Source organism: Glandiceps talaboti, chromosome 8 (genome assembly GCF_964340395.1).
Source record: "Glandiceps talaboti chromosome 8, keGlaTala1.1, whole genome shotgun sequence".
In the NCBI taxonomy this organism is placed as follows: Eukaryota; Metazoa; Hemichordata; class Enteropneusta; family Spengelidae; genus Glandiceps; species Glandiceps talaboti.
Genome location: NC_135556.1, coordinates 27208069 through 27220135, shown reverse-complemented (window position 1 = coordinate 27220135; position 12067 = coordinate 27208069). Strand labels below are relative to the sequence as shown.

General features: G+C 36.2%; 1 protein-coding gene across 1 annotated transcript; it reads right to left on the bottom strand.

The window, feature by feature from the left end:
• Positions 1–1850: 1850 nt before the first annotated feature.
• LOC144438590 (uncharacterized) lies at positions 1851–11727 on the bottom strand. The gene is made up of 6 exons (XM_078127684.1): positions 11604–11727; positions 5809–5842; positions 4809–5411; positions 4315–4413; positions 3718–3891; positions 1851–3182 (listed from the first exon to the last, which is right to left on the bottom strand). The coding sequence occupies exons 1-6, from the start codon at positions 11718–11720 to the stop codon at positions 2518–2520; spliced, it is 1692 nt and encodes a 563-aa protein (XP_077983810.1). The 5' UTR covers positions 11721–11727; the 3' UTR covers positions 1851–2517.
• Positions 11728–12067: the final 340 nt, after the last annotated feature.

The following is a 12067-nucleotide window of genomic DNA, read 5'->3' as shown; positions in this document are numbered from 1 at the left end:
AACCACCTAGGCAGAGGGTGTTCATCAGTGTCTTGCAGCACTGCAAAGATCGACTACACTAGAACCACCTCGGCAGGGATGCATCAGTATCTTGCAGCACTGCATAGATTGACTACACTAGAACCATATAGGCAGAGGGGGTTCATCAGTATCTTACCGCACTGCATAGATTGACTACACTAGAACCATTATAGCTATCACCAGTGATGTCAGTCTCCTACTCTAACAATGACAAATACGACATCGTCTCTATAATACATTATCATTGTAAATCAAACATTTCATTTCTGCTCAAAAAATGTGACATTTTGATCAAAGATATTTAATTCCAAAACTACTGAGCAGATTGTGCCAAAATTTAATGGGAATGAATTTTGTGGTTTATGTCGATAGGAACTATGAAATGTGATGATCTCATAAGTGATATGCAAATTAGGTGTAAAAACGTGAATTTTTGTGAAAAACTTGTATCTTAAAAAGTGCTTGGTCAATGGGGCTGAAATTTAGTGAAGTGTTTCTAGATGTGTGATTCTGTTGATGTTGTTCAAAACATTTTGACATAATTGGCCCTAGTAACGATGACCACATCCTTAGCAACAACCAAATGCCAGTATATTTTCCTGAAATAACTGGTTGGCAAGTGAATAAACATTCAAAAAATGTATGCAAATATCCCTAGCAACAAGTCCACGCCCATAGCAACAGCCAAAAGGTGTTTATTGCAAAGATAACAACAGGAATTAATAGACAAGTTAATAAGCATTCAAAAAATGTATGTAAGTATGCCTAGCAACAAGACCATGCCAATAGCAACAATCTACTGATGGTGTTTATTGTAAATATAACAATAGGGCTGAATAGGCAACTGGATAAACCTCAATAGGGAAACCAATAGGAATATTCAATCATTAATTCAGATTCGAGTATATTTTCTATTTACTTCTTAACACTTGTCAATGTCTTATCAAGTGAGAGTTCTACTCTTTGTGGTTGGTAATACCTCAGACCACTGTGATCCACAACTAGCTGCCAGACTTTTTCATCCCTGAATCTTCACCAAATTAGACCATCCACCAATAACACTTTTTGTGCCAGTATCCTTTCTGTGAAATGTTTTGAGACCAACATAGTGTTGTGAAAGTTGAAGTTAAAAAGTGGTTTCATTTGTCAATTCCATTAGCGTTGATATGAGTTGATCTGTCAATTGTGTAATAATAATAGTATAACCATGGAAACACAGAATTGACACTTCATCTTAGTTGGTTTCTACATCGTCTGGATGTTTGATATAACATTTGTAATGAATGGTCCCACATGCAACCTTCACAATAAAGTTTTTACGTGACGCTGTGTGGACCATTCATATGATTTTTGAGGCCAAGGGGTATTTCAGACTGTCTTTCATGTAACATCAGAGTTCCAACTACACATATTGTGTAGGCCTGTAAAGACTTTAAACCTAACACACGCACACACATGCTATAATACCCACCCTCTCTGTCTCCATCAATACACACAAACCCCTTTTGTTTTTGCACACAGCCCCCCACCCCCTCCCCCTTTTGTTTTTTTATTGTAAGCAGCAATATTACAGTACAATTGTGGCAGTGGCAGGATAGAGCTGCAGTGAGATTTGACAGTGGTGGCAGCGATGGATACCTAAATTTCAAAATAATTGAAGTTAAATAATACATTGAGTCAAAGTAAAATGTGACCCTCCCCTAATTTAGTTTTCTAAAATATGACCCAATATACCCTTGAATTGATTCTTAGCCCATACTGGACAGTGATAGTGTATAGTTAACTTTATAGAAATAAGCTTTGGGTGAAAAAAGACAGCAATAGACATGTGACCTTTAACCCACTACATTTTATTGTTCTATGCGTTTCATACCCAATTGTATACCATAGCCCAGAGAACTGTAATGTCTTCTATTGACAGAGAGGAATCCTGGCAGATTATGTATATGAATCTGCTGACTTGACTAGGAAAATCTTGACATGGCATCTGCATAACTTGGGAAACATTTCAAGAAGTGGAATTTGTGGAATTGTTTTGATTCTATGATATTTGAAATTGCAAAAGACATATCAACATTTCATGATGTGAATTGAATACAGTTAGTTAATGTTGACCCTTTGACATCTGTATGTCAACAAACAACAGAATTAAACGTTTACTCCATATCAATTAGGTTATGAGGGATTCTCATCATTTCTCATAACGTTCTTTCTTTATCGACGTCTGACTGATATTTGTGGAACGGTGTTTTTTTTATCTCATAACAATTGTTTGATAAAGTTTGATGTTTACAGGGCAATTTAGTTGACACATGTTTTCTGTCTTTTACCAAATATAAGGGATATCGCTATGAGGAAATAAGATCTAGATGAAAAGTATCCATGTGTGTGTGTGTGTGTGTGTGTGTTTGTTTGTTTGTTTGTTTGTTTGTTTGTTTGTTTTGAAACGTTTACATACATGCGAGTCGGCTTAAATTTCGAGGCCTTGTCATGAAGTTATACTTTCTTTAGCCACATAGTGGACTTGCTCATACATATGTGCTGCCAGCCGGACAGATACCATGTAATACCAATGGCACTGGGACAGGAAGTACTGCGGGGCCCATTCAGACTAGCCGTGAAACACAGGTATGTCATGCCCCCATTCTGACCGTACCTAAACCACCATGCCCCTTTTGCTAATTGTGCGCAGTGGTAACTCGGGTTGTTGTCATTGTCTCTATCTTTGGTACAGAATGGTCGACCTTTATGGTAAGATAGCGAATCAACTGCATTGCCGCCAACTTTGTTTCCAATATTAAGAACATATTGGGACGCCTCATTACCGATCGAAAAGCCGCTATACTCAGCCGAGTACTTAGTGCCTGCCCAATTTTCCATATCTATGACGAGGTTGTACGTGCCCGTTGTTGTCAGTTCATGGATCTTGTCATTTCCCATCCAATATTCCCCAGTGGGATCACCAAAACCAGCTTTGTACTCTGCCCAGGTGCGTTCAAAATTGACAGATCCATCAATTCGTCTTTGAATGACAGTTCCACCACCACCACTAGCCATGTTACAGTATACTGAAATTTCTGTTGTACTGCCCGGTGGTGTTATAGAATATACCCCACTCGATGTTTGCCCGGAGTTGTAGATTTCATTGCAGTCAGCAAACTCTGTGAAGGTAGGGGAAAGCAAAATCAACAGCTGAATTCAGTCCATTAAGTAAATGTACTCAAAATATACAATGCTGTTGATAAAAGGAATAACCAAATAATCTAACGCGTTTATCAGAGTTATCATTCGCTGACACATTTTGTGCAACAGCATCGCCTGAAAGGTAACTACTTTTAGAATCCAAAATATCCATCAACTTAAAATTCTGTGTTAACTCTATGGGGAAAATGGGGTTTGACAAGGAATATGTTCTCATGTGGCAAAGTTTGGAGAGATTTGAATAGGTGGTCTGCCATCAGTGTAATCCGTCAAATAATTTTGACCGTCTAATTTATATTAACATTTTAACACAGCACAGTCGTGATATGCCCGAATTCAAATCAAATATACCTTGTTACACGAAATTCTTGATTCTATTTTTTAAAAAGGTAATTCTCTTTGAAAAGATCAGACTTTTTAAACGTTTTTTTCCATTACTTGAATGTATTATGCCCAATATCCTATTAAAATGATATATATATTTTAGTAACTTACGGTTTCTGGCACAAGTTGGGACGCCACCACTCCAAGTTCCATCTTCGCATGTACTCGACGATGCCCCCTCTAGCTCATACCCGTCAACACAGCTGTACGATACCGACGAACCATCTGGATACGAGTCCACTGTTACTGCTCCGTTGGTTGGAGTACTAGGAGGTGAACATGGAACTAGGAAAAATAGAATCGGTATAAATGATTGTGTTTCCTCCATCGACAATTTCTTTAATTGTTGAACTTTCGCAACAACTCATAGTAGCTCCTTTAGTTATTAGTATGCCATTCGAACATCGGTTGACCGAATTTATGCCGAAATCGAGCAAACGCACGTAACTATAAATAAATGTAGGATTATTGCATGAAATTGATGAAGTGTTATTAGAGTGCGTCGTCAAATCAGGAATTTCTTGTAAAATATGACTAGCCTGTACAAATATGATGTTCCTCAGATAAAATCATGCAATTGAACAAAATCATGTAAGCTTCACAAACAACTGTGAGTCAATTTATCGAAGTCCTTTACAGAAAAACATCCACTGCATGTCATGAGCATTTATTCATCATGCAAATTGCTTTTGATAACGCTGTGCATACTTGCTGGTTCAGGGGTTGTCGGTTCGGGAGTTGTTGGTTTGAGAGTTGTTGGCTCAGGAGTTGGAGGTGGTAGGGTCGTAGCTGGTGGTATTATATTTTCTATGTAATCAAAAGAAAAGAGGGAAAGAAATATGTAAGGGTTGAAAATTATAAATATAATATTTCATAAACATTATTTACCAGTGAAATCAGATAGACTGTATAAGGTCTTATGACGTCATCAAATTATCACATTATTATTTACATGTAAGATGACAACTGCTGTAATTACTAGTCGTATAGAATATGTCTTGCTGACAACTGGAGAAATGCAGGCATGCGGGAATTCACATTATAAAATAAAGAAGACCTGATATAAGCTATTGTCATAATAGCTACTATAATTCTAATGTTCGAAAAACTGCGAAAATGTGCTAATGAAGTGGAAATGAGTAAAATAATGGGTCAATATAAAACGTGGTTGCGTTAAAGTTTTGTAAGTTAGAGTTACACACCTAAATTGTCAAATGAGGCGATTGAAGTGACACAGCTACTGGCGGTGAGTTCTGGTCCCCATCTACCCGATGCCGCATCATAAACATGCACTCCACAACCACCTTCTTGAATACCAAGCATAGTTCCGTCAGGTTGGATCGCTATGTCCTCTGCACTGAAATCTCTGCTTGGCATTTGTTTCCAGTCTCCATTTAAACCATTACGTGATTTGACGGAACCACTTGCCGTTACACCATATAGCTTACCATCACAGTCAGATTCAACCCTCACCACTCCCTTACTGCCTTTCACTGTAGTCCACTGGCCGTTTATTGTGTCACGGGTTACCAGTTTTTTGTCCATGCTTACACCAACAATGGTGCCATCAGGCATTACCGAAATATCTTGAACGCAGCAGCTGTTGGGAATTGGTCCTTCCCAGGAACCGGTGTCTGGTGATGATTTTGTATACAACTGTTTGTCTGTACCAACGCCGATTAAAGAATCATCATTCATGAATTCGACTCTAGTGACACAGCAGCTACCACCAATGGAATCCCACTGGCCGCCAAAGCCGACATCTCTTGACACAAGACTTTTACTATCGGTAACCCCTAACAACGCTGCAAGTGTTGATGGAAAGTCAAAATACAGAATCTAATATAAGTAGCTATTCAATACAATGAACGAAATTGACAAAATAACGACTATTTGCTTTATTTTGTTAATACATATCTGACTTGCAATTGCTTAAAAACAGTCCAAATTTAATAGAATAGAATGGAGAAATATAAAAGATCATATCACATTCCACATGTCTTTGGACGCCACCAATGTCTATCTTTATTAGTACTTGTGAAACTTGTAACATTTGGAGAATAGCTGATATTGTATTGGAGAGCCATACGGTAGTAACATGAATAGCGTGACTAAGGCGGAAATTCAGACTGGAAATATTTTATTCATGTTTTCCAGGCCGACTACAAATAGTAGTTCGATCTAATAGTACACTTTATTTACCTCCATAGTCTCCGCTCACACCATTTCCCAAAGCCTGGACATTTGGGGAAAAAATGAAATCATTTTCGTCAGAAAACACTATCAAAATTGCCGTTCTTGGTATATACAATTTGTTTACAATTAAACATCAGGGAATGAAAGATTACACTGTAATCGATAGAGAAACTACTGCTGTTAGTATGTAGTTTCAGCACAGCTTGAGACAGCCTAAGAGATACAGTTGGTCGAACATTGTTGTAAGAACAGGAAGGCCAACTTATTCTTATGCGTACCTATACGGTAATGTGTAGTTCATGGAACGCAAATCATTGTGTCGACCGCAACAAATTGATCCATTGTATGACGCATCTAGGTGGTAAAATTATGTGCTACGTTTCAAGTAGCGAGAAATAAATCACGTTGACTTAATTAAAAATTCATCCCAAAGTGTTCCATCCATAATTTATTTGTATGATTTGGTAAGGAAAGTGCAATTTAATAAAACTGCTAACCACTGCAATGCATGTTCACTTCGAACTATTTTTTCTCATAAATCAGAATGTGTTGATGTAATTAAAAATGGAATTTAATTAACTTTTAATTAAAATAAACTACTGACCACTGAAATATGTGTGTCTACATGCAATAAATCAACTATGACCTGTTATTAACTTTTGATTGTACCTTCCACATATTGAATGCATTAAGAATTGTAGAAATTGTAAATAGCTTAAGCTGATTTATAACGATTTTTTAATTTAAGATCTAAGAGGGTGTGTACATTTAAAACTAAGGCCAGAAACCATTTTTAAAAACTCTGCTCAACGGGCAACCAAGCCCATCACATTGGGTAGGTAGGCCGATTTTGTTACTACTATGAGTGGACAAGGATGTTAAAATCGAGTTATATATAACGATAGTAAAACGTTTCAAGTTGCGCTTACATAGTATTTATTCTGTCATTTTGATTTTATCTCTTTGATATTTGTACATGGCAAGCGACTTCTTGCCATCAGTTTTACAGTTAGGAAATGTGTACAATTTACTGTTAAACAAATTGTGTAGCTGCTCTCCCCCTCTCCTCTCAAAAAAAGTTTAAGTCCCACCAAATGAAACTCCTGAATTATTGTAGCCACTCCCTCTGTCACCTACACTACAATGAAGACGTAATATTATATGGTACAACGATGCGTTAAAATAACAGTGACAACCGATTACAATAATTAGTCCAAACGAGATTAGTTTTTTCAAAGGATGTGGATTTCACATGCATAAAGAGATGTCTCAAAACGAACTCTAACCTATACATGGAGGCACTTAACCAGCAGTTCTTCCACCTCCCATCTTGATTTGAGGAAAGACAGTATCACCCTGCTGGCTACTGGTTGGGAAGGGACACCTTTGAAGTTGAAAAACTTCTTGAAAATAATACCCTGTATAGGAGGCCATTTAGAGACATAAAATATTAAACCATAGACATAATTTAAAGTTTTACAATACCTGAATATGTTACTTAAATACCATAATTGAAACAGTTTTACTGTGCAGTACATGTTATCTGATTGCAGATGTGCACTTGGTAAGCGGATTTCCTGAAGTTTAATTTGATTCTACACAACTAAAGAGCAAAACATTTCAAGTCCCCTTTTCAGAATTTTATGGTTCAGATTTCATCTCAGAACAACCCCCACCCCCACCCCCACCCCCACCCCCGTCGTAAATTATGCTCGTACCTTTAGTGCACGTTGGATATATCAGAGCCAAGCATTATCAGAGCCAAGTCAACCACTGTATGTAGATATTATATAATTTGGAATTGACTCAAACGTGTATAATGACATGTATTTGTCAGAACATATAAAGAAAATACCCATAAATAATTTTGAAAAAAAAAATATGTTCATAGTAGTCAAACAGCCATTTTACTGACACACACAAAAAGTGAAATAGCATAAATATGGGTGTGTGGGCCAGCGAACCCGTTTTTTCCCCCTGGTCTAAAATGTATTTTCATTAGATGTTTACAAATTTTGCAGGTATACATACGTGGCAGTATGTGCACACAGAGCTTCCTACGCATGCTCGCTCTCAAAAAGCTATTTAAAAACTGGCAAAAAGTGAGGGTATAACAACAGCAAATTTATGGGTCTTAATTTTTAGTTAAACATGAATATAATACTCTTTGTACATATTACACAGAAATGAAGGCAAGGAAGAAGCCGGGGTCTAAGACTCACTTTGCCCATACAACTCATAACAAACAGTTTTATTAAACCTGTTGGGCGAAACATTACTCGTAAGTAATTAGAACCCTTGATTTATATCAAGAACTATTTATTGCAATTTGCCAACCTGATCACATTACCATAGAACTGTTTTGTAACAAGTCCCTATAGTACACACCACTATCCTACTAAAATTTGACAGACATTTTCTCTGTTTTAAAACCTGACATTAGTGACTGGAGTCTATATACTCTAATTTCTACAATGGCACAATGCAAAAACGGAGCCAGCATCTTCGAATCTGATCTCAACGTTCGAGTATCTGTTAAAAGTGTGTATATGTGCTGGTGGCATATGTAGTTTGGTAAAGTAAATTACAAACACGAACTGTCGTTTGACCTCACACTGTTTACCCTTTCAAACAATGACAAACGCACAGTGGTGTGGTTATTGTTGTATGTGGCAAGTGGGTAGGATGTGTTCTCACAACTTTAATACCAGATTTTCAGGTAAGTCTTCCAATAGAAATTAAAATTGTACACAATTGTAAGAGCATATTGCCAACGACAACAAGGGTCATGAGACTTCTATCCTAACATACTAATAACCTGGTCGCAAATGCTATGTATGACTGCTTCAATAATCAATGCTCCATTTACGTTGCGCATGGGGTAAAATTGAAAGTTGCGTAGCAGGTTTAAAAGTTATCATTGTAATAGATAGGTTTGGAAACAAGTCTCAATTGTTTCACTTTTCGGAATGGAGAGAGTAATATGTATATATACTTTGTGCTTCTGGCACTTCATGTTCTGGACACTTCATGTTGCGGATACAAATCATCACTTCGCACAGAGTCTAGAGCATACATATGTGATTGCACACATTAGGTATGAGTACCCGGAGTTCTCTATATCATATCTACAATCATGGTAACAGTACTATACCAATGTTACGGACACCAGCTGTTTTGCGTGACAAGACTAATTTTTATGAGCCCTTGATGTTCTTCTATATAAAGCGTATCTCCTAACTAGCTTCAAAACTTGCCATGTTCCACGAACTTACTGTATTAAATGTACAAAAATAAACCATAAATGGTGGACCTAACCTCTTGTCAAATCTTACCTGATCTTATATTGGACATCATATTATCTAATGGTTATGGGGCACCTCGCTTTCACCTCAGTCGAGTTGAGTGTAAGTTTGTATGTTGTAGTATAGGTGAGACCTAATGGTTATTTACGATAATACGACAGGCCTACCAATAATAAACTAATGTGCTCAAATCCCTAGGATGTGAATTCCAGAAGTAGACACGTACATAACAAAATCGTTCTGACATAACATTCAAAAGGAGCATTTGTTGGACCTTTCTTGTTTTCCCAACACGTCTGATCTTGTGGTTGAAGGAAGAAACTTCCCAGTCTTGTAGATCTTGCATTGAATTCGTTTAAATCAAGCCATAGCAATGAACCTGTGAAAATGAAGCACTGGTTGTGAAATAACCAATAGTCTTTATTGTCCTTTCTCGATTGTACATAATTTGGAAATGTCATTTCTTTGTTGTCAAACTAATTTATCGTTTGGGCTAACTCTGTGATCGTGTGTTATTATTCTGTACACGTAGAGAGTTAAACTTTTTCCTTTACTTGGCTATATCATGATATTTTCCAAATTTACACTGTACGTTTATTTGTCTCGTCAAAGTGTTTACCTGAACCTAAAGTACACCTTTAACGAAAGTTTATGGAACGAGAAAATGATCTTATGATTTTGGATTACTACTATAAATTAACTCAAGCTTTGTCATGATTTCAGGTGTTCGTTTCTTTCATGCACTGTCTTGCATACAACGTATACGATGAATAAAGGTTAAATGAAATTCCAAACACTAATAAGTGTATTTACTACAAATGTCGTGTTTAACCTATGTAAATGTGTTTGCAAATGTATGGACCTGAGGAAAACATTCTTTCACATCTGCCATTTTCTGTACGAGAAATCCTTTTTTTCACACTGACTATTCTGTACGACAGAAATCCTTTTTTCACACTGACTATTCTGTACGACAGAAATCCTTTTTTCGCACTGACTATTCTGTACGACAGAAATCCTTTTTTCACACTGACTATTCTGTACGCCAGAAATCCTTTTTTTTCACACTGACTATTCTGTACGCCAGAAATCCTTTTTTCACACTGACTATTCTGTACGCCAGAAATCCTTTTTTCACACTGACTATTCTGTACGCCAGAAATCCTTTTTTCACACTGACTATTCTGTACGCCAGAAATCCTTTTTTTTCACTGACTATTCTGTACGCCAGAAATCCTTTTTTCACACTGACTATTCTGTACGACAGAAATCCTTTGTATTGTTCCATATGTTGACCAATTGCCTTCAAACACAATTAAACTCTCTATATTTGTTTAGATACTTGGTTGTTTATTGTTGTTTTGGTTTGTTTTCACACATTTCCCAGGTGTTTGTGATAAAAAAAATATACATTTGCATGGAATGTGACTCTATTCGTAAGGTTTAAAAAGAGAACTATGGAAATGACGATAATATACTATGTATAACTGATGTACGTATTTAAGGGTACTATGATGAATGTTTTTGTTTTTACTTTGCATTCATTTAGTCGTCTAGTGCTATTTATGCTAAATGATAAAATAACATCGGTAGACAACAACAATACCAACTTTGTCAGGATGTGTTGCCATGAACTAAGAACATAATCAACAATGACAGTTTGGAAGACGTTTATTTTGCAAAGTAAAAGTAATGTTAACTGCCCATTTTGCAACGTGTACTATACAATATCAGAAAACGACGTGATATGATTATATTTTTCTCTCACTCTTCCTACAGTACCATGAAGTTTTGTCATTTCGTAAAAATTATATCTCTAAAACAAACTAACTTGCCGTGAGTTGAATAATATTCCGTTGTCTATGTACTGTGTCACAATTGTGCGGCCAAATAGCGATGTAAATAATTGAACACTGTTGTCAGCTTATAGGTAGTAATAGCAGTATATATAATTTGACATATATGTGTACTATTTGTCTGTTAGCTATAATATGCCAATAGATACAAAAAATGACAAATCAACATTATATTAGTTGTTCAACCATTGAATCTGTTAAACCAACTGGCAAAAGCCATTTATGTTAGCGAATATGCGCTGTAAAATTGAATTTATCAAAATTCTTAATTTTATGGGATATGTCGAACTTCATATCCTTAATTTCAGAAAATAATGATTGTACAAAATCTATTCCTTTTGATGTTGTTAGTTTGTCTTACCAAGATATAGTTCAAAAAAGTAACATTGGTATCTTTATGAAATATGTTACGGGCTCAAAATTTGTTTTATCACGATAAAACACATTCACGTCGCTAAAATCAACCAAACTACACCGACATTCATTATAGTAGTTTGACTTTCAGAAATTTCGAAATGTGAACAGAATTCGTTTTATTACAATAGATGAACGTAAAAATCAAAATCAAACAACTTCAATTGTTATATTGTCTAATCGTAAAAATATAACATATGCTTGCTTGCAATTGCAAACACCATACCTGTACAAGGCAGACGACAGCAAGGATCAGCTTCATCTTCCACGCATTCGTCGTTCGAAGCAATGCTTGATTTTTCCAAACCCAAGGTATTTTATCGTTTAACAGTAGGTTTAACATATTTAAAACAACGTTGATAAAAATAAACCCTGTACAGGCGTCGCCCACAGTACCCCCTAGCAATCGTTTATAATACAGAAACATACTACTAGTTATTTTTCATTTCATGTTAATTCATTTTTCTATCTTTTTTTGTTTTATCACTTGTAATTTACAGCATGATTCACGTAAACCGAACGACAATGCTTCGCAAATAAATGTCAACCACGACACAAAACAGACAGTATTTTCTGTTGTTACAGATCGACGCAACCTTTCATATGTTCTGTTTTAAAGCAAGATTGTAGAACACTTTTGACCAGAAATGTGAAGTTGTGGATACATTACTGTTCACTCCTTATCAAAAA